This window comes from Elgaria multicarinata, chromosome 8 (genome assembly GCF_023053635.1).
Source record: "Elgaria multicarinata webbii isolate HBS135686 ecotype San Diego chromosome 8, rElgMul1.1.pri, whole genome shotgun sequence".
Classification (NCBI taxonomy): domain Eukaryota; kingdom Metazoa; phylum Chordata; class Lepidosauria; order Squamata; family Anguidae; genus Elgaria; species Elgaria multicarinata.
Window position 1 is genome coordinate 58,913,153 of NC_086178.1, and position 23,490 is coordinate 58,936,642.

The 23,490-nt window shown below is 39.3% G+C and overlaps 1 protein-coding gene across 4 annotated transcripts in view; it reads right to left on the minus strand.

Annotated features, from left to right (window-relative positions):
- Positions 1–23,490, minus strand: part of NT5C2 (5'-nucleotidase, cytosolic II) — a 67,567-nt gene that overhangs the window by 16,404 nt on the left and 27,673 nt on the right. For 3 of the 4 annotated variants that reach the window (XM_063132587.1, XM_063132585.1, XM_063132588.1), the window contains 3 exons: positions 3,659–3,776; positions 791–886; positions 17–108 (listed from right to left, as the gene is read on the minus strand). In XM_063132587.1, the coding sequence (XP_062988657.1) occupies positions 17–108; positions 791–886; positions 3,659–3,776 (306 nt within the window). Of the gene's footprint in view, positions 1–16; positions 109–790; positions 887–984; positions 1,075–3,658; positions 3,777–13,933; positions 13,994–23,490 lie in introns of all 4 variants that reach the window. The other variant, XM_063132589.1, reaches the window with a different exon arrangement.

The window sequence follows — 23,490 nt, forward strand, 5'->3', positions numbered from 1 at the left end:
CATTTTAGGAGCTCACCTGGTAGGTTGAACAGTGTGTTTAAAATGTAAAACCTGTCAGTGTCATCCCTCTGGATGAATTTATTAGGGTACTGCTCTCGTATCTCTGGCCTGAAAAATGTAAGGGACAAGGGAATATGCCAATTAATGATGTCAGAACAATTTCTCTAAATATCTGTGTTAATTCAAGACAGGGCCAATAAGACCTATGAAAAAGCCAAATGAACTCTTCTAAAATACTGCTATCCAAGAAAAGGGTTTAAGACAACATTAACACCTGAATAAATATACAGTTCCGGTTCCTTTTTTACTAAAGTGAAATATGATACTTAACAAAAAATTACCCACAGAGAGAAACCTACCCTCCTCAGTACTTGTTTTCTCTCAAAACCGGAAACCATGGTTTAACAAACCATCATATCTTCCTCAAAACTGGATTTGTGAGGAGGGAAGGGAAGGGGAGGGGCAAGAAGGGAGCATGATTGAACCAAGTTAGATACAATGGAACCAGACCTGTGTGTATTTTGTCCAAACTCGCTTAAGGTAATTTCGTTCATCAGGTTTTCAGAGTCATTATGATTTACTAGATGGCACAACGTATGTATTATTCCGGTTTACTACTAAAGCATTAAGAAAAGCTGAGTACAAGGGTTTGGAAACGTTAGGGCTGGGGTGATTCTTGAAAACAACTAACAGCCCACTGTTATTCATGGTCATTCAGAAGTTCCACTAAGGGCAATGGAACATACCTCCAGATGTACATACAGATTGCATCTTATCTTAAATGACTTACCCCCTCATGAAGTTAAAGCCATGTGCACACACTAAGATGTTTCCATAGGCATCAACTTTCAGCAGATTTCCATAAAGGGAATCAAATACCAGGCCTCTATTAATACAAAGAAGAAGAAGCAAAGAATGATATATTATATACCAAGCAGTGATGAACAGCAAGACTTTGAAAGATAGTCTATTGGAATGGCATACCTGAGCCAGTTCTACCACGTTCTGTCCAAACTAGAATCTGACCCTAAGGAGGACACTTTGCTGATAGAGTCCCATTGAACTTTTGTTTAGCTGCAGAGGAAAAAATAGTCTGCATTGCCTGGTTTAAATGTACAATTGATCTAATAATTAGCTCATTTATCTTAACAGAAAGCCTTCTGTAACCAAGACAACGACCTTGGAAGCTTTTATTTCCACTTTTATTTCACTACAGTTTGCTGTTGTCACTCAGGCCTGGAATTGTGATTAAAAATAACTATGATTAGTTTTTACAAGCCAGCTTCAGAAACAATGGTTTGAAGTTGTCTTGTTTGAAACTGACCATATTTAGTGTTAATCAAAATTTGTCATGCCAGACACCAGTCGTTTTCCCAGCCACATGGGAGGAGGAGAAAAGAGGTGTGAGCATGTGAGCCCAAGGCTCACTGCAGCTCATGCATATTTCACTTAACCATGATTTAGTGTGACATGCAAACACAGTCAATGCGTGCAACACTTTGAACACACTAAAGCACTAAATAAATGCTAAAACCTTTGAACAAAACTTCAATGGCTTATCAGAAGTCCCTTGGTTACAACAAACAGTAAAGCCAAACTAGCCACAACTGTGGCAGTTTTATACGTTTAAACAGAGCACTGTCCTCAACACACAGAAAGGGTGTGCATCTCATTTAAACAGCTAAGGGAGTGCACAGATGAAGAACATCCAATGAGGCTGCTCCATCTCCTCTGGTTCCACTGAACTCGAAGGACACACCATTTGTGCAGCAGAGCTTTACTACTTCTAAAAATAGCCCAAAATGAGCGGAAACACTTGTCTCCAAATTCGGACAGGCCAGCTGAGCTCCCTTCTGTGAGCTCCGCTGATCTGTCCCATTCCAGGAATGAAATTTTTTGCTCATTTCAGATTATTTTTAGAAGCACCAAAGCTTGTTGCATGAGTGGTGGATCCTTCAAGTGCAAGAGCACAATAGGATACTACTCTAAGGGAGAAATGCAGAGAGGATTCAGTGTTTCTCCATATTGTGCCATGAGACGCCTCCCACTTTTTCATATGGGGATTACTTTGACTCTTAAGTAATTATCTTGTCAGTGAGTAACTGGTTGTTAAGTCTTTTAATCATCCCTTTTCTTTTCACTTGGTGAAAATTGCCAATCTATTTAGTGGGCACCTCCTTGAAAAATCTACATCATAAGCTATTATTAGAAAGGCAGCAGCAGAGGGTGGGGTGCATGGTATGAAGAGTTTTAGGTAAGTGAAACTACAGATCAAGGAGAAAGAGGTAAGAGGATAACTACAGGAGACCACTTCAGGCGATCACCCATGTCTGCTGTAATGTGTAGTTCAGCCCTGAATGTGAGAGAACAAGGAAGTGGCAGCCAACCCAAGTAACCCTAACTGCTAAGATTTTCATCACGTAGTCAGTAAATCCCCTTATAGGTAAGGAGAAATCCAAGTAAGTTTGGAAACAAGCTTAAAAGCTAAACAGATACTGCTTGTCTGAACCAAGACTTTTATAGTCTGATACCGAAGGCAGACATACAGGGCTTTCAGCTTGTGCAGTTGAGGAACCTGCATCCAAGTTGTCCAGGCGGTTAAGTACTAGTGTAAGGGATTCACAACGAACCTAGATCATAATTTTTCAATCCTAACCCATGTTCTACTGTACCACTGCTAACTCTCAAAAGCCTTTGCAGTAGCTTAGTAAAACATAAGTATACATCGCCAGGGAAAAGAAATTTGGGCAAGTGGCAAGTTAAGGCACAAGTGGCCCCGCCATTTCTTTTCTTCGCTGCCCACCAACTAAGGTTTGATACATGTTTCTTTTTGTGGTGTTACCAAATGCATGGTGGTGTACTACCTCCTTTTCATGTGGGGGTGGGGCATTTTGAAAAGTACAATAACTTTTCAAAAGTTTTACGGAAGTCATGATGAGGGGACCCTCAAAAATAAACATGTGAATTGAGCCTAGTAAAAGTACCAACAAGTGTTAACTTTTTCTACATAATTCCATTTATAGTTTTGCATTCCTTTTAGCTTTTACTAAATGCACCGCAGCATGTTTCAACCATGCTTCTGTTGCAAACATTGGCCAGAATCAGTGAGGGGAGAGCTCCATGCATGCACTGGGACTTCCAAGGGCTCCCTTCTAGAAAGAATCCCCTAAGGTGGCTAGTGTGCTCTTCCCAAAGCTCAAGATGACCTCAGATGAAACTTCTAACATAGCACGAAGAGCTCCTGGATGGGAGACATAAAACACGGAAATCCTGCTACATACAACAAAGCACCTAAGAAAGGCTGTAGATCATTACTGACTCTTTTCCATATCTACACGTATTTCCCCCAAAATAGTTTCATGCAAGATTCTCTTTAGCAGCCCTGAATTTGACTAAAATTAATTTTTACACAACCTAAAAATTGGGCAAGAGCATCATCCGACTGTTGATTTAGGTCTTCCTACTGTGGAGCTCACTCTCCCAATATACTTATCGGTGGGATGTTTTTTGAGGCACATTCTATGTGGATAGATCAACCTAAATTTTCAAGAACCTCATACAATTCAGTGTGCTTACAAATTATTGAACAACAAGCTAAAAATACCACTCCTCACCAAATATATATAGATATATACACATTCTTTAGTAAGTCATTTACCTGGTAGGGAATGTAGGATCATAGACAAAATTAAGCAGCTCTTGAGGGTATCCGATTGAAACTAACCGTTCAACTGTCAGGTCAAACCCAAGGGACTCATACTCTGGGGACTTATACACTGTGACAAGATGAGAAGATTCCAGTTAGAAGTTACTGAGAGAGACAGAATACAGCATCTAAGCAAGACAGGAAACGTACAGAAATTTTGAGCTTTATATTGTATTTTATATTATGGTTTTATACTGTTGTTTTATACTTTGAATGGTTTTAATTTTTGTGAACCGCCCAGAGAGCTCCGGCTATTGGGCAGTATAGAAATGTAATAAATAAATAAATAAATAAATAAATAAGAAATTTTGCCATTGTCCTTTGTCTTTATCGATAGTTCAGCAGCCATAAAGTATCAGGCTTTGGTCGCCATAGTGATCTTAAAAAGTTTTATTACAATTACAGTACACTGCCAACTTTACAAAAGTTTATATTTCAGCAATCAAATAAAATATTAGCTACTGCTCAAAGACAGCTTCAGCTATGGGGTGGTATATAGATGATGATGATGATGATAATAATATACTCTCAACAGCATTATCACATTTCACCTCTATATACACATATTAAAAGTGAGTCTGATAGTTATTTGTCATGATGAAACTCAGAATATAATTCTGAAGCCTAATCCTAGATCAAGCATCTAGTCAAGTGGTATAACAGATTAAGTTGCCTTTCACTGAAAGACCAATTGTCAGGTTAACTTATGTTGTATTAATAAAATGTAAGTGAGGTTACTATCCTGCACCAAAAAATAAAATTCTGTCATATTCCTGAGAACACTTACTTTGTGCCAAGAAAATACAATGAATACTTTCCCTTGCATTCTTAAGATTTAACCTAGATCTATCTTCCTGTAAACCACCTTCGTTTATCCCATTGTCAACCACAAAGGATTGCTATTCTCCACCTTCTTGATGGTAGCATTTTACAAATTTTATCTTCCTTTAAATCTTTACCTTGATAGCATAATATATTCTATCTTTCCTTTAGATATCTGTCCTGCAGTTTATTACATGAATTGCTAGAGTCCAGTTTTCCTTAAAATGTCTTAAGGCATAAACCAGTTCCAGAGATTATACAGCCAGTTTGAAGCACCCAGAAGTGGCTTAGGGCTCATATTCCATAAAAAGTAGCCCCACTATGTCACATGGCAAACCACTTCTAACACCATTAGGACTTTCAAAACAGCTTTTGATTTTGCAAAAGGATCTGCTGTTCAAAGAAAATAAAGAAATTCACTGGGTATGCCACTCATAGTGACCTACAATGGGCATACATTCTCCAAGGTTTAAACACGTATTTCTTCGATTCTAAGACATCACTGATTGTAAGACACACACTAATTTCAGTACCACCAACAGAAAAAAAACTTTGATTCTAAGAAATAATAAACGCACCCGTGATTCTAAGACGCACCCCATTTTTAGAGATATTTATATGAGGAAAAAAGTGTGTCTTGGAATCGAAGAAATACGGTAATCCGCAATACTATTCATTATCTTGCATGTAAAGCTTATAATATTGAAACCTATCATTGCATTTGGTTTCTTCCAATTATTCACATGTAATCAACTATTACTCTTTGATCCTTTCTAGCAATATAACTACCTGTCCAATTATGCCTCATTCTGTATAGCACCTGTACCTTAGACTTATTGAGTTAAATTATTTATCATTACTTGACATTATGAGGTCATAATGTCAACTAATGTATAGAAAGCAACACTCATTATCCAACTCTAATGATGCAGATAGGTATCATGTAACCTCTTCTGGAATCCAGAGATTTAAATACGGACAGTCTCTGCTCCAGAGATGAGGAGATTGCAGATATGCATTACACAAATTACACAGAATAAGAGAAGACAGCTGATTACTTCTCAGAAAGATGTGAAGGTCATAAGAATTAATAAAATGCATACTTTGTGAAAAATATATACTGTATTCACAATCAGAATGTGCATGCATAATCTAGCTGGACACTGAGTTATCTACATTAAGCTATTTTTGGAATCCTATGTGGAAAAACTTTTATTTAAGCTGAAGAACTTGTGGGAAGCATAATGTTTAAGAACTTAACCATATACACAGCCCTTCTTGGGCAAAGCAATTGCTCACTAATGGTAATGGAAGCACTGGCATGCAGATGCTGCATGCACTAGAGATGCAAAGAAGAAGGTAAGCAACTTTTAAGAGATAGGCACCCACATCTAACAATGGCACAAGTCAGGACTTTTAGCAGCCAGCATGTGAAAGTAAGATGAAAGGCCGATTATGCCTAAGCGTATTGTCCCTCAATGTTGTCAGTCTACAAAAGGCAGAGCCTCATAGCCACCAACACTGTGTTTACTATATGAAAGAAAGTATTCTTTCACCTGGTCTCAGTTTTTCCAGAGGTCTCGAAATCTTCCCAAGACTGCGGGAGATGTGGGCAGCCATCCTGGTTTTGTCCCAGCTCCTTGTGAGTAAATGCGAGGAGCCAGGAACCAGGCACTGAGCTCTTCAAGTGCAGGGGCGCTCCAGGTCCGTTTTTTTTAAACGGACTACAGTTTGCTGTTGTCACTCAGGCCTGGAATTGTGATTAAAAATAACTATGGTTAGTTTTGACAAGCCAGCTTCAGAAACAATGGTTTGAAGTTGTCTTGTTTGAAACTGACCATATTTAGTGTTAATCAAAATTTGTTGTGCCAGACACCAGTCCTCTTCCCAGCCACATGGGAGGAGGAGAAAAGAGGGGTGAGCATGTGAGCCCAAGGCTCACTGCAGCTCATGCATATTTCACTTAACCATGATTTAGCGTGACATGCAAACACAGTCAATGCGTGCAACACTTTGCAACACACTAAAGCAACACTTTGAACACACTAAAGCACTCCCTGAATGACGCACGCCACTTGTGAACGCAGGGGGAGGATCTCGCGATCAGCATATTGCGAGATCCTCCCCCCTCCCTCCCGGAACTTCGGGAGGTGTAGACATGCACCCAGTATCTTCCATGTGTCTTCAGAAGGTGCCCCACCAGAACCATGAGCCCTGACATTGTATGGCATGTTGCCCAACACAGAGATTTGTTTCATAGACTAGAACAGTGGTCTTCAACTGGTGGGTTGTGTCCCAAAAGTGGGTTGCAAGATCAGTCCCCATGGGTCCCAGCAAAGCTGTGGCCGCCATGTTGGGCATTTGTGAAATTGTGAAAGCGGGTCCCATGTTTCAGGTTGGGTCTCGGGTCTGGACCAGTTGAAGACCACTGGACTAGAACATAGTTAAGTAGGATTATTTGCCCTAAAGACTCATGAAACCTAGCATGGAATAATTCTAATGTATTTGTGAACCTATAATTACAGTCTAGAATAATTCCAAATTCCAAAAAAGCAATAAACAAAGCGAATCTTGCGTTTCAAATGTGGTCCATACATAGTGAATCCCTCCTCCAAAATTTGCATGTGGGGCAATCCCACCCTCTCCCTCATGACCCAATTGGCCACCTCCACCCCCTTCCCCCTCCCTGCTGGCAGTGACTACCTAACTGTGCAACTGGGTTGGGGTTGTCTGTCATCTTGCTGGTAAAGGGGTTGCCTACTTGTTTGGCATGGAGGAAATTAATTGCTATTAAAGCTCGAGGTTTGAACTTTTCCGAAGTTTCAAAATTTTCTGCACCTCCACACTGCTCAAACTTCAGTTTAAAAGAAAAATGAGCAAAATCGGTCTGGTAGATTTTAACTAACAAACGTTACACTATTGTATTCTTATATAAGATAATTGATATGTAGCTACAATTTTTCTTTTCCTCTTAATTGTTTTGTTTAAATTTTACAATAAAAAATAATTTAAAAAAACATGCACATAATGCGAACAAGGATGATGCACATTGAGCCTATTTCTTATTAAAAGTTATTAACTATGTAAGGGAGGGTGTATAAAACCAAAGCACTCCACTATTTGGATAACTGGTGCATCTGAGCAATATTTAAAATGGCTTCCTTTAAATCTTTCCTCAAAACCCAACTTTTCCACAAAGCCTTTGGCACAATCTTATAGTTCTTATTCCACACTGAAACAAAGTACATGTAACTGAACCAAACTCCTATTCATCATCCCTTCCATCTTCCTCTCCTCCTTCCATTGCCGCCTCTGTGTCAAACTTTAGATTGTGATCACCTTGGGGAAGGCATCTATCTTTTTCTGTATGTCGTGTCACACTTGCTCAGCTGGAAAGGCTTGGGCCTGCAGCGGGATGGGTGACTGCATGTGGATGCTGTCTGTTATGGATTATTCACACTCTGTAAAGTATTATGCATGCGTACATACATACATACATACATACTCATTATTATGAAGATATACTAACCCAACACACAAGGCTCTAAGAATTACTGAGATAATGTGCTTTTAAAATGCAAGTGCAGTTATTTCCCCCCAATAATCATTCCATAAGGTTCTGCATACATGCAAACACACTCAAGGAAAGCCATTATGCTAGAAAGGGTGTTGTGTGTCCTGATTGGTTTTGAAATTTAGATGGCTGCTCTGGCCAAGGCATGATAGGAGGTGTAGGCTTTTCAGGTAAAACAAAAAATGTGGTTTCTCATGAAACTCTAATTTAAAATACCGTTCGTATTAACACCATTTCCCATTTATTCGAACTAAACAATTTACTAATTCAAACTAAAAAACCCAACCAACCTAAAGATGAATAAGTTGCATAGAAATTTATTATATCTCAAATAAATGTTATAAACATTATTCATGGACCTGAGCAACGCCGGGCATATCAGCTAGTTGTAAATAAGCCTGCAAAAGATACTAGTCTGGAAAAAAAATATTAGCCTTCTGAAGGCTGGCAGAAAAGGAACAGAGAACTCTTTCACAGAAGCTGTAGCAACTCCCCTACAAGGAAAAGATTAGAATGTTTGGAGCTTTTTAGGTTAGACAAATGGTAAGGTGGGACATGGCAGAGAAATAAAACTATGCATGGTGTTGAGAAAGTGAATGGGAAGCTGAACAGTGGAAATTCAGGACAGAAAAAGGAAGTATGTCTCCACAAATCACATACTTAAAACTATGCAATTTGCTGCCACAAGATGGTCAGGTTGCTTACCTAAAACTATGGTTTTTTGAGTGGTCATCTGTGAACTCACACATATGGGTTATGAACCTGCACAGAACGATCATTCAGAACATTCTAGAGCTGAACACAGTTTAGGAGGGAGCCCCACCACTTCCTCTGCATACGTGTGGCTCTCGCCTCCTTTCAGTTCTGCCACAGTCCTGTAAAATATCATACTACTGCTGGAGGAAACTCCCCAATGAGGCTGGTGAGGTTTCTCAGTATCTAGGGATCTAACCCTACATGGAAAATGGTCCTAAGGAAGACTGGTAGAGTTTCAGGGAGAAGTGTTCCCTGGATTCACCTTCTAATTGTGAGTTCCTCTGAAGAGTTGCGATTCCATGGGAATTGCATTTTCTCCAGGATTGATTGCAGAGACCAGACTGTAAATTGTGTAAATGTCAGTACTGAGGGTGGTTGTTTCGGTATGGGGTCGGTTCATCATCCGATTTGATCCTGCAAGCAGTCTTTTTTATTATTATTCTTTGATCTTGGTGCCCAGGATAGACAGGGCATTTATTTCAGGACTTGGCCAGTTTGACCTTTTAGTCTCGACCACCTGTACAGTTCCAAGCTGAGCTGCCATGGTCAGCCACTGTTTTGATTTTTCTGAACCACCCAGAAAGCCTTCACTATTGAGTGGTATGGAAATGCAATAAATAAATAAATTGGTCTGAAGGCAAGGCTGAAGCTGATGCCAGAAAAAGGGTCAGTACACCAGATTCAGGGGAGGATTGCCCTGCAGCACTTTCCATGGCTAGGAGTGCTGTGAGAAGCTGCAAAATGGATACCGTTGTTTTTATGCTGCTTATGTTTTTGATGGTTTTAAATTTTGTATACTTTTTAATGTTCACTGCTTTTAAGTTTTGTAAACTGCCCAGAGAGCTTCAGCTATGGGGCGGTATATAAATGTAATAAATCAAATCAAATCAAATCAAAAGAGCTGGTGCCAGCTTCTTGCCATGTGGCCCAGACAAGTGAAGGAAGGAAAGAAGAAAAACTCAGAGGAGATAGGAAAGAAAGAGGAAGAGAAAGAAGTCTGATCAGCATTCTAGAAGGGAACTCTAAGCTAAATTCTGTACAAAAAGCCATAAGGCGGACGATGTTCCAAATATTGCCAGTAGCTGCGGCAAACAAAACGGAACTAAGAGGTAGACAGGAGCCATGCAAACAGCATGTGCAGAGGAGGTGGGCGGGACTCTTGCTTAAATTCTGCCCAGCTCTAAATGTTCCAAATGAGTGTCCTGTGCAGGTGCATAACCCATATGTGTGAGTCACAAAGACCACAAAGTAAGAATGCCCACCAACTTGGATGGTTTAAAGAGGGGATTAGGCAAATTCATAGATTCTGTGTTCAGATGATCAGACAAGGGGAAAAAGCCATTGTGGCTTCTCCCCCCGCCTCCACGCGTGCAGCTGGTATTTGCATAAACCCCCGCGACTGCACATCGTGATTTGCAGGGTGGCTATGAAGCCACCCCTGCTGCACTGCATGCCAGGTTTGAACAGCAAACCAACCCGCACTGCATCATAGAGGATTATGCAAATAGCGGTTGTCAGTACAGCACACGCAGGGGCAGGGGGAGAAGTCACAATGGCTTCTTCCTTCTGTACAATCATCTGAACCCAGTCAAAGGATAAGACTATCAATGACTACTTGTCATGATGGCTATATATGACCTCCAGTATCAGGTGCAGTATTTCTCCTGCTACGAGTTGCAGGATAACATGATTAGGATGATGCTATTGCACTCAAGTCTTGCTTATGGGTTTCTCATAAATAATAATAATAATAATAATAATAATAATAATAATAATAATAATTTCTTACAAAATCAAATACAAAAATACTATAAAATACATAAAACTGATTAAAAACATATAAAACTAATACATTATTAAAATAACAGCCAGACATCTTAAAATTCGACTGGGTAGGCCTGCTGGAAGTGAACAGTCTTTATAGCTTTTTAAAACTCAGAAAGACTGTTAAGTTGGCAAATCTCTCCCGGCAGTCCATTCCACAGTCTGGGAATGGCAGAAGAGAAGGTCCTTTGGGTAATTGTTGGCCACTTTGGGAACAGAATGCAAGATTAGAGAGTCCATTGGTCTGATCTTGCACAACTCTTACGTTCTTAGAACACCATCAGCATACTAAGATTTTCAGTATACTGAAGACACCTCATTTAAACTCTCAGATAACCTTACTCAGCAGCTTCATATAGATGTTTAAAAGCATGGGAGATAAGATGGATCCTTGTGGGACACCACATCACAAGTTCCATGGAATTGAGCAGAACACCCCCAATGCACCTTTTTTTGTTGCACCCTGCCCATAAGAGTTGAAACATCACCATGTTCTCCATACCCAGCCTATAATGTCTGCCCAGTAAGGAGAACCAATGGGGTTGTACTTCCCCTATCTCTCTCCCGTTTATAACCAACAACACCTTCTCCAATAGCAAACTCAGGTGGATAGTGCTAACATCGAGAAACAAGAGAAAATTATTAGCATGCTCAGGGGAACTCTAAAGTTTGCAGAAGTACCCAAAAAAAAATTTTAATTGCTAAGGGGCTAAGCCCCCCAAAATAGACTTATAAAGCCTTAGTATGCTCAGTAGCTATAAAATGTTAGTGCCAGTTGAAAAAGTAAACAGAAAAAGTGGAATGCCCTTCAGCCCTTTTACAGTTTATAGTCTCTTGGAGAAGGGCTTGCTGGAACCCTGAAAGGAGCACTCTTCATAGTGGTGGGGATGCATTGCCAACTGTTATTGCGTTGCAACAAGCTATTTATTTCCTCCCACACCTAGCAATTTGGAAGTAAAATATACTCAGGTGTACTGAAGTATATTCATATGTAAATTAAAGGAGAAATCATGTTCTGGCATCTGAGTTCCAGGGCCTATGAAATGTTGAGATGTTAGTTTGAAAATAAAGATGGAAAGTGGATGCATGCCAGGTGGAGGTGGTAGGCCCAATTGAGTCCCTAACAATATCTGGGGAGGTAAGAGATAATGGCTGTACGGATGCATGCTAAGAGATAAAAATTATTATCCCAGTGCTATATTTCAGGAAGGATAAAAGGAAAGGGGAACATTTTACATTTCCCACTCTACATAAGCTCCCCATTTCTTGGATTCTTTCTGCATTTAGCAGAAAGTATCCAAGATTACAGGCTGACAGCCAGACTCAAATACAGTGGAGGCAAGTTTCCTGAGGGTGGGAAAGAAAAAAAGTATCATTTAAGAAGCTGTTATAATTCTCCTAAAGGCACCCTCCTCTTCTGAATGAGCCCTGAAGAGTATTATAAGGCTCTTGTTTTAAGCTGGCTGGAGACCTGAACAGGATGGTAGGTTGTTATATCTGAAAGCAATATATAATTATCTAAAATAAGTCAATAGTATCTTGGAAGTGAGGTGACGATTGAGAATATGTGCCTCATGGTGCACATTCCCCAATCCTAATTTCCCTTCAGAAGGTTTATGCTTTTAAGAGCATATTTGAAGCTAGAAGAGTCCTTGGGGAGTTAGGGTCAGATTAAGATAGGAGGAAAAGTTACTAATCAAGTGTCAGAGTTTAGCAATCTCATGTTATGCCATGGGAAGAAAATATTCCAGTTGTTGCCCTTTCTTTTCCCCTTCACGATGCCTTACAGTCCCCCTTCTTCTAAGCTCTTAAAACTAAACTAAATCTCTCACCCAGTCTCAGACAACTTATGTTAAAGATTCCTTTTTGATGTAAAAGAACTATGGGGAATAAGTCTGCCCCTTCACGACAAACATGGCAAATATAGCATATTCAGTTATGTGCTGTGCTCATTATTATAAGCTTGAAATTGTGCTCCAGTAACTGGCAGTGCTGGGTTCTGGTCCCTGGTTCAAGAGAAATCCTATATTTCATCAAGGTGCTCCAGGTCTGCCTCGATGACCTTGCTTGATGTTCTCTCCAATACTTACACTCTGCAAATTGCTCAATTTTCAAATATCTATGATTAATGTAGAGAAGGAGCTACAACCTTGCAGACTTTTCCTACTTCCTGTTAGTGGACCACTTGAATAAGCATTTATTTGTGCAGATAACATAAGAATCTGCACAGAGACAGTCAAGACTGAACTACAAGGATGGAAATAGATTATAAAGGTTGTGCTCTGCTTACTGTGACGTAGCCCAAGATAAGTTTTCCTTTAATTAGACAACTGGGAATGGAGTTGGAATTCACAGAGCTCATGTCCCTTTTTGACAACACTCTACACCACAGAGCACTTTAGATAAATCAGGATGAGCTACAGGCTCCTGACATTTTCTTGCAAGCTGTGCAAGTGCTCATTTGGGTAATATGAGATTGCAAACAAGTAATCTACTTAAGACTGCCGGTTGTGAACAACGTTTAGGTGCCGAAATTGGAGCATCATAATTGAAGAATTATAACATTCAAAATTATTACATCCAGAAATGTACAGGTAAACTGTATGGTTTAGTGTTGATGTATATTCAGTCCACAAATTGCTCAGCATTAGGAAAACAACTATGAAATGAATCATTGCAAATTCTTTACTATAGTGATTAGAATACAGTACTATATATTAATATTCAGCAGGCAGCTAGATGTTGCCATGCGTAATCTTTTGTGCAGTGAGCCAAATTGGTGCAGTTACCCCTACATGCAAATCCTACAGTCAATTTTAACACAGCTGCAAAGACCAAAAGGCTACCAAAAATGTATTGAGACCATGTAGCTACAGAAACAAAATGAGGAGGGGAGTGGAATTTGCAGGGAGTGGTGATTTGGCAAATGGGTCAAAGCATTGAGGATACAAACCAGCTGACAGCATTCACAATTTTTGTTGGTATCAATTGTGATTAAAAAACATGTCCTGTGTTCAAAACTACTTTAGTTTTCCAAGGAGTGTAGGCTTCTTTATGAAGTATGTATGTCACAAAAGAAGCCAGTATGCACAGGAAGCTATATAATTAAGGTATAGAATACCCATGCATGCTAGTGTTACCTTTGCTGCTAAAACAGACCCTGCAACCATTTTAATAACCTTTCTGAAAAAGAAAAAAATCTGCAGCCGCTCCAGCTAGTGCAAAATACTGCTGCCAAGGTTTTAACTCACATGAGGCAGATGCAGATGCTGAGTGTCACTCCAGTCTTGAAGGAGTTACACTGGACTCCCCTGTCAAAAAGAAAGAATCAAACTGACTTTAAAACTGCAACAGTGGTGGAGTGCCAACAATGGTGTGTTCAATTCCTGGAGTTATTGGCTTGAGAAAGACCAAAAACTGGCCAGCCAGACATGTTGTTGTCTGTCCATAGGCAAAATTCTAAATCCACAAAATGCACTCAGATTTCAAAATGGAAAGTTTGCAAGAGGCTTCGGGATAGCAGTTCTGGTTCTGCAAATAAAACTGCATACAGTTTTGGTTCTGCATACAAAAGTGTTAATACAGGCATCAAAAACTGGACCTCTGACCCAAATCTAGCTATTTAAAATCTTATTCCAGCAGCAATATGGAATTTACCATTACAAAATCAAATTATCAATTCAAGATCAAATATTTTTCAATGTATTCTAGTTTAGTTGGAAAGTTTGGGTTCTCCTCCTCAATGAAAACCATTTTACTTTGCATTTTACTTTGCATTGGTAGGAAAGATAACATTACTATGTAAGTAGCAAACATGGCATGGCCCTGAGAGAAAAACCACATATATTTACTAAGACATATGTTTGAATAAATATTAAAATTTAGACCTAATAATTCAGAATTAATTCTATGAGCATCCAATATAATAATGATATCTACCAAGCTATTCTGAAAGTGTTTGGATTGACCGTTGTAATGATAGGTCTTATCGGAGGACCTTGAGGAATGCTGGCAACACAAGGATACTGAAATAGGAAAATGAGGCTGCATAGGCTCATGTCCACATAACCCAACCTCTGGACACTCCATGTGAAATGCAGACATGAGGACACACATGCTTAGGAGATCTGTGAACATACATCTGAATCTTTACATTGAAAAGATCTATAAGGATTAGAATGTAGCAGTGTAACATGCTACGCTTCCAGGCTATCATAGCAAATCATGGCTTAAGAGTCCTACCAGATCAGACCAAGGACCCACGTCGTGCAACACATGCCTACTAGATGTCTCCAGAAAGTCTACAAGCAAGGCCCCAAAGCAACAGCCCTCCTGTCTTTCCCCAACATTTGTCATTCACATGTATACAGTACCTCTGGAACGTAGAAATTATATTCTGCCATTAATTGCCTTTAAAAGCATTCTAAACCAATGGCTATCACTACATCCTGCAACAGTGAATTCTATTAGATAAGTAGTATGCATAACAAACGTTGCCTAGAAATCTCACTTCTACATGCAACTTAATATCCAAAATACTTTAGAAAATAAAGCCCAATAATGATCAACTACCTCCAGATAGTATTTATGACAATCTCATTAGATTAATTCAGATGTGTTAGTTTCAGCCCATTTTATTTACTATAAACTCTTGGGTAACAATTATATTTGTGTGTGTACAAAATTCAATAATTAAGCCACTTTGAGTTACGATACGGGTGCTTACAATTTCACATTAGGGGAAGTGGCTAGTCATCTTTATAAAAGACATCTTTATTATGTTGGAGAAGTCAGACCCAAACACAAGATGTGGGAACTGAACAGAAGTTCCTGCTTACTTTGCAAGTAGCTGGTCTCATACTTACGTCTGGCCCGTCCAACATTACAAAAGCTCTTCAGCTATTTCCCCCCAGTTTACCTCTATGCCAAGGTTCTTTCAGCTCCAAGTCTAATAATCATGCGTTGGGGGGATGCATTTAGTTATCGCCAGAAAATAAAGAGAATATATAAACTCAAAGAGTGTGAGAAAAAGCGCAGGCGTGTTCTGATGTAGGCCATTGATTTATTTAAAATTTGCAGCAAGATCCATGCAGTGTAAAACATACCCTTCTACACTAAGCAATCCCAATTTTGATAGCCAATCTATGGAGTTGTAACCTCTTTTATTATTTCTTCCACCATAAGTTTCTTGATATTAGCCAGCACACCTATAATACCTAAAACACACACCAAGATGTTTAATGGCCATCAGTGGAAGACACTTCTGCTTGCACCATGGGAGTCCTCCAATTGTACAGGGACTGGCCAACGAGGCCACATTACGCCAGTCTTCTTCCATTGTCACTGGCTGCCTGTCCAGGTCTGGTATTAACATACAAAGTGCTGGTATTCACATTCAAAGCCCTAAATGTCCTGTGGCCAGGTTATCTGAAGGAGCACCTCCTCCCATATGTACTTGCCCAGACTCTAAGATCATCTTCAGGGGTCCTTCTGTGAGGCCCTGCCAAAGGAAATGAGGCAGATGGCTACCAGGAGGCAGGCCTTCTCTGCTGTGGCACCCAAGCTATGGAATGAGCTCCCAAGAGAGCTTCGCCTGGCACCTACGTTATATTCTTTTCTATGCCAGGTGAAGACTTTCTTATTTTCCCAGTATCATAGTCTTTGAACTTTGATGTTTTAAATCTGTATTTTAAATCTGTATAAATGTCTGCATTGTTGCTCAGTTTTATCCTCGTTGTGTTATTGTATTCTACTTTTATACTCTGCATTTTATATTAAGGTTTGTTTTATACAGTGAATTGTATTTGATGGTTTTAATTTTTGTGAACTGCCCAGAGAACTTTGGCTATTGGTCCGTATAGAAATGCAATCAATCAATCAATCAATCAATTGTAGCCCCCTGCACTACTTCCCATGACAATGGAGAGGATACCTTGGAATTCTGTTGCCTTTTTGTGTTAAGGTTTGCTCTTCTCAACTGTTCAATCCAATTTCTCAGCAAATCAGGTCTCACAGATTAGCAATCTGTCAGTTCATGATTTACTGGGAGGCAAAAGTGAGACATACACCATGTGCTTTACCCTGTCCAATGACAAATACCAACACACTGGAAGTCTTGCACTACAAGTTTCCTTAGGCACCATCAAAAATGTTAAGCATGTTTCCAGCACTAATGGACATATTGGTTTGTTTTTTAAATAGCATTGTAAAAAAGAAAAGTAAATTCAGGTGTGTCAGCCAAGGAGACTAATTTCTAAACGTAATAGCCAAATTATTCACATGTCCATAGGTAAAAACTAGCTGCATCACTACCTGACCAGGTATCAAAAAAGAGTGCACATGATTTTAGACATACAATTCTAGAATGAAAACCATGTTTTGCTATCTTATCTTCACTCAGGGGTACAGAGAAAACATGGGGTCTCTTCACACATAATGGTGTGAAATTATGTGTTACTGTAATTAACCCATGATTCGTCGCAGTGTGTGCTTGGCACGTTACACAGCTTTTTTGAATATTCAGCCAATGATAGTGCCAATCAGGGTGCTACGTGGCATATGAACCCAGACACTATGGATTAATCATGGGTTAAACAACCCACAGTTAACACAGCTACTAAATGTAGGTTACCTGGGGATTGTTTAACTTATGATTAAGCTATGGCAACCCCCAATTGGGGGTTGAACATTCAAAATGGCCGTGTCATGTGCTGAGCAAAATGTGGGTCAATTAACCCACAAATTGCCACAGTTACATACAAACTAAGTCTCTGACTCTCCTTTAACTCTGGTTAAGAGATTAGGGACCAGTTCTGTAAACAACACTCCCTTCTCTCACCCTTTGCTCTCAAGAGCAAATTTCTACTCCCCTCACTTTAAATGCAGCAAAAGGAAAGTTCAGCACCAGGATTAACCATAGCCAATGCTAACCTATATTCTTATTTAACCAAAATATGGCACCAATGTTCAATGCTAGTTCAGATCCTGGTTAAATGGGAGCACTGGTTAACATTAAGCATCAATACGATTGGTAGCAACATTGTCCTTAACTAACATTAAGACAAGTACAGAAAATTACTCCCAACTTGTGGTTAAAGGAACATGCATTCCTGTAGCTGGCTCCTGATCTCTTAACCAAAGTGAAGAGGAAACCACCAATCTTTTGGCACCAGCCAATAAACATAATACTTAACATTACCAACATTATCAACAACGGTATCTGATAAACATTACCAACATCCATTCAGTATTTTATGACACTATTTTTCTAGTCCATTTGATAGCAACAACACACAATATTATTAAACATGAAATAGATTTAAAAACATATTACTTTATACATTTGACACCAAGTCAAAATGACATGCTCTATTGTTTTCCTTGGCACCTCTATATTTAGGGATCTATCTCCTCCTTGATTGATTCCAAATTTAGATCATATTCTGCAGTATATTTCTGTGTGTTGTTCAGTGCTTGACCCGTTTACCCTTTCCCCTCAAATCTATAATTAGAATTTTGCAAATAAGGCAATCTATAAACATAATAAATAAATTTTTATGATTTCCTCTCTCCTTCTGAAAGATCCCAGCAATTCATTCCCTGTTTACCTTATCTGTGATGAAAACAAACAGGCATATTGTCTAGCCACTGCATCCTGGACCCTTCCTTCCTTCCTTCCTTTTGTCTCTGTGTCCATCTTCACTGTATCTTTTTTAACGCTTGGCCATTAGAATAATTTTGAGAATCAGAAACAATCCTGCTGCTTCTATCAAACACTTGCCATGTATTGTAGACTTTGTCACAGGTGTATAAACATTTTCCTTTGAATATCTTGTTCCACACATTCAACTCTAATTGCACTCTTACGTTTCATATTACAAAACTGATATTATACATGCACAAAACTTTCCTTTCACTTGTAGTACTACTTTGGTGACTGTGATAAGACTAAAAGAAAAATTGAGAGGGTGCAGACCAGCAGTGGTAGATCTCTGGCTGAATTGCAGTAGATCCACAAGAGAGTCTGAGACTGGGTTCAGACATCATGGTAACCCACATGACTTCTTATTTAATCCATCATGCATCATTATGTCAACTGTCAGGAGTTTTTCTTTAACCCATGATGGCTTATTTGGCCAAAATAACCCGCTCCGATAACCCATGGTTTACAGAATGGGTTATTGTGTTTTGTGGCGGACACAGTGGGTTATTTTGGTCGCCTAGAGTCGCTTGGCAAGAGTGGTCAAAAGCACTGCCGGTGCTCTCCTCCAGCCAACAGGTAACTGTTTCCATGATGTACCTAGCAAATGATTACGCTTGCAGTCCGACCCCACACTAACCTTTCCCACGGCAGTGCGTTCTGCAACCTCCCCAAGTGTCAAACACCATCTTGGTCTGGTGGCAGGTTGTCATTTTGCCAGGTTGTCATTTTGCCTTGTGTGCATCCTTGCTGGAGGATGCTGCGTATGAAGTTTTGTCCCGCTCCTGCAAACTTCCATGGAGTTATACCCACACCCCTTTTTTGGTGAAAAGGTGCTTTTGCTAGCATGGCTTTGCCAGTGCTCAAGATTTTCAATGGGCCCTGCGTGCATCCCTGCTTGGTGATGCTGTGTATGAAGTTTTATTCTGCTCCTGCAAACCTCCTAGGGTTTATTTGTGCTACCCCATTTGGTGCACCCAGGGTTTTCACTCCTTGGTGTGTAATCACACAGGGTTTTGATGGTGCATTGGGTGCCTCCTGAGTAGGGGAGGCTGTATTAAGTTTGGTCCTGATCCTGCAAACGTCCAAGGGCTTATGTGCGCCACCCACTTTTTTGCTCCTTGGTGAGTAATCACGCAGGGTTTCGATGGTGCATCAGGTACCTCTTGACTAGGGGAGGCTGTATATGAAGTTTGGCTCTGATCCTGCAAGACTTTATTTGTCAATTACTAACAACACGGCTCTAAACACAGTCGAAGTTTAGCACAGATATGGGCAGCTCTTCTGGTCTTGCATACCACATCATGCGGTAGGGTCTAGACATTATCATATGGCTCCCATTATTACAAGAAATTCACTCTTCATGTTCACTAACTGGTTTTAACCAATAAAGCCTTACATGGCTTGGGACCATAATACCCGACAGAATGCCTCTTCTGACATGAACCAACCTGTACACTACACTCAACATCTAAGGCCCTCCTCCATGTGCTTACTCTGAGGGAAGGCAACAAGGTAGAGGGCCTTTTCTGTGGTGGCATCACAATTTAGGAACGATGAGACCCAGTGCCAACATTGTTATCTTTTTGGTGCCAGGTTAAGACTTTCCTTTTCTCCCAGGCATTCAACAGCATATGCTGAGTTTTAACTGACTCCAATAGCTTTGGCCTGGCTGAGTGTTTAAATTTGATTAAAATGTTAGCTGTTTTTTATGTTTTTAAATTTTGTATATCGTATACAAATTTTGTATATTCAGTCTTTTTAATCCAGTCTTTTTATTCTTTGTAAACCGCACAGAGAGCTTCAGCTATGGGGCAGTATATAAACGTAATAAATAAATAAATAAATAACCAGGAATCGAAAGAAAAATAGGCACTTGTGATATCCTAGGACAGTTACCCTGGCTGCTTCATGTTTTGGGGAGTATATCCAAATTGGAATTTCCAGCCTTCATTTCGGTTGTGTAAGAGCAGATTTCAGCAAAAAAGGAATACCAGGTGAATTATAATTGCTTTCTGGTAAGAATTTAATATATCATTAAGAATAAATCCCTATTGTTTAACAGAATCAACAAAAAGCTTTCCATCCTCTACATTAGGCTGATGAAATGAAGGAAGTATGTAGCGGGGATGACCAGGAGTTGATTTTTGTCTGAAAAGACTGAAAATTTAGTTCCGATAATAAAACAAATTCTTGGTCTAAGCCATGTGCTCAGAGGCATCCTGTTCTGTCTCGTTCATGTATGCTCTGAGGTACTATTCTGCATCTGATTCCAATTGATAGATCTTGAAATCCTAATAAAAACAACAACGTGGATCTTAGAAGACTGAGGCTTGCCCATTTCTGGTATAGATCGTCTCCTTGTGAGGTGGAAATATAACTCTATTTTGATGCGGGAGACACTCAACACAGTATGGCATAGCTGTGACACAACAACGTGGTAGTTGGCCACATCCTTGTTGTTGTCACTATGCAGCCCTTCAAGTACTTTTATATTGCCTATATTTCCCCTTCTATTTTCTGTAAGAATCCTGTGAATCTCAGTTTATGGTTTAGTGTGTGTGTGTGCATGTGCGTGTGTGTATTAAAAAAACCCACCTACTCCATATGGTTATAAAAACGTAAAAGTGTGGAAGTAGCATGTCCTATAGTAACAGAAACCAAGAAATTAAATATAATTCTCACCATTTCTAAATTCTTTTTTTTATTCTGGAGCACAACAAAATTGTAAATGTTTGGTCTATCACCAGTATTTTTCATTACCACAGTTCATGTGAAGACTCAGATGAAAACAGACTTGTCCTATTTTCTAACAGACAAGCAAAAATGAAAAAACAACAACAATGATGCAAAGAAAAGTTATGCATTTGTTGTAGTCCAACACATTTGAGACTCCAATGTCCCTCCAACAAGGAATGTCAGAAAAAAAGAAATTTCAAATTATGCTGGCTCTCCAACCTCCTACATTTCAATGCTTGTTTTTCCCATTGTATCTTTAATTTTTGCTTGTCTGTTTTGGGGTTCCCTAATTGTTAGTTTTTTCTTATTTTCTAATAGGCCAGAAAGTCTTACAAAAAACACATCTTGGCCTGGACCTTAAGATGCCAACTTAGGAATGTTCATGGAAGGAAAGTTTCTTGTCCTCTCCTGCCCCTTGAACCCACCTGCACCCTCCAAAAAGTCTTTCCAGAGGTTCAAAGGACTTCTGTGGCAATTGGAAATTGTACTTCCATGAAATTCTTTAAGTTAATATATCTTAGGATCCAAGCCTGATTTGGGGGTGATTCTCCTCTTCTCCAATAGCCCCCTATCTCTCATTGCTTTTGAAGGTTCCCTGAACCCCCAGAGATGCTCTGCAAGGAATGCAGGTGGCAGTCAGTGGGAGGAGACCGGAAACTTCACTTATGTGTACTTTCTTAAATTAGCTTATCTTAGGATCCAAGCCATAATTTCAAGTAAAATATCAGCAGAGTTCTAAGACCCTATTTACTCTGTTATACATTCTTCAAACATTTTACACCTAGAGCCAAACATACATATACACATAAATTCTACATTAAAATTTTGTCTTGAATCTGTGAGGTTCTGAAGGGTGTGTTAAGTTGAAATCAAGAATGCTGTGCCTGTCTTATGAGGTTGTTGTAAAAATGAAGTGTGTGCACAGAATTTTGGATTAATAAGAAAAAAATATATAGTCAACACCTTCCACAAACTTCTACTTCCTGTTGAGCCTTTGTGCAAGCTTACATATGCATTGATTGTACTGTGCAAATACAAGAAATAAGTATCAATATCTTTGGCTAGTCATAGCTCCAAATTAAAAATTGTATCTGTGTTTGCTAAACATATGAGAAGCTCTTATAATACCTAGTTAGTTCACTAATCCAAACACACTATACTCTAGTTTTTTGGGGTTTTTAAAAACAGATTATGGGCTAGGTCAGAGGTGATGAGGGATACCAGCTGTAGTTCTTTATCCATCAAATCTGTATGTTTCCCATCCTACAAGGAGATGAAGCATACATAGAAGTGTCAAATTTCTTCCTCACAACAACCCTATGTTATGGGTTCAGCAAGTGACTGACCCAACCTCACCCAGAATTTCACGCCTGAGCAGGAATTTTCGATATTGACCCCATAAAATCCAATAAATTTGTGGGTGGAAGAGAGAAGAGTATGGTTTAGTTTAGTGGGCATCAGTTCAGCAACATCTAGAGTGTCATACGTTCCCCTCCCCTGTTCTAGAATGGTGTTGCCTGACTGTGGGATTTTGGAATTATTCAATTTCTGGTCTTAGAAAAAAATATGCTTACACATGAGTGATAAGAACACGGAGTAGAGAAAACAAAAGAAGAGAAAGCAGGTAGGAATTAGATCCTTAAAGGAAAGTTGGACATGCTTGAACAACACAATAGGGTAGAACAAAACAGTGCAGGGAAAATATTACATGACCAAAATTAGAATACTGAAGTCAGTGACACAGACAAAACATAAGGCAGGAATCAATGTTGAGCACAAACAGGAATGGCTTGAGAAGAAACTGAGAATGCAATGAGCAAGGTATAGCAAGTTCACAATAGACAATAAGAGATTGGACCAGTATTTTAGTGATATGAACTGAAAGGGGAAAAAAGGACAGATCTTAAATAGATTAAAATGAGAAACCTCAGACAAAAGGAATCTGTAAGAAAAAAGAAAATCAAAACCCAGTCTTAAGATGCAAACCTGGGGAGAAGGAGAAACAACATTCTCCAGAAAAACAAAATATATCAATGAGGAAAGGTTAGGAAGAAAAATTTAATACTTTTTGAAGGAATTATGCATCTATTATGCAGGGTTCATAACCAAAGTGAACAGACCTTCACCAAAATAGAAAGCATCCTCTCTCAATGGAAGCATCCATGAGCATAGATGAGCTAAGAACTCCCTAGGTCTTAATAGAACTGTTGACGACAGCATAAAGCCCACATGGTGTAGACTGCTCATCTCTTCCTTTAACTAAACTGAATACTACTGAGAAAAGTACCTGCTATCCTGAACAATTTCCCAAACAATTTCTGCTTTCTTCAGCAATGAGGCTCAATTCTGAAAAATATACATATTCATATA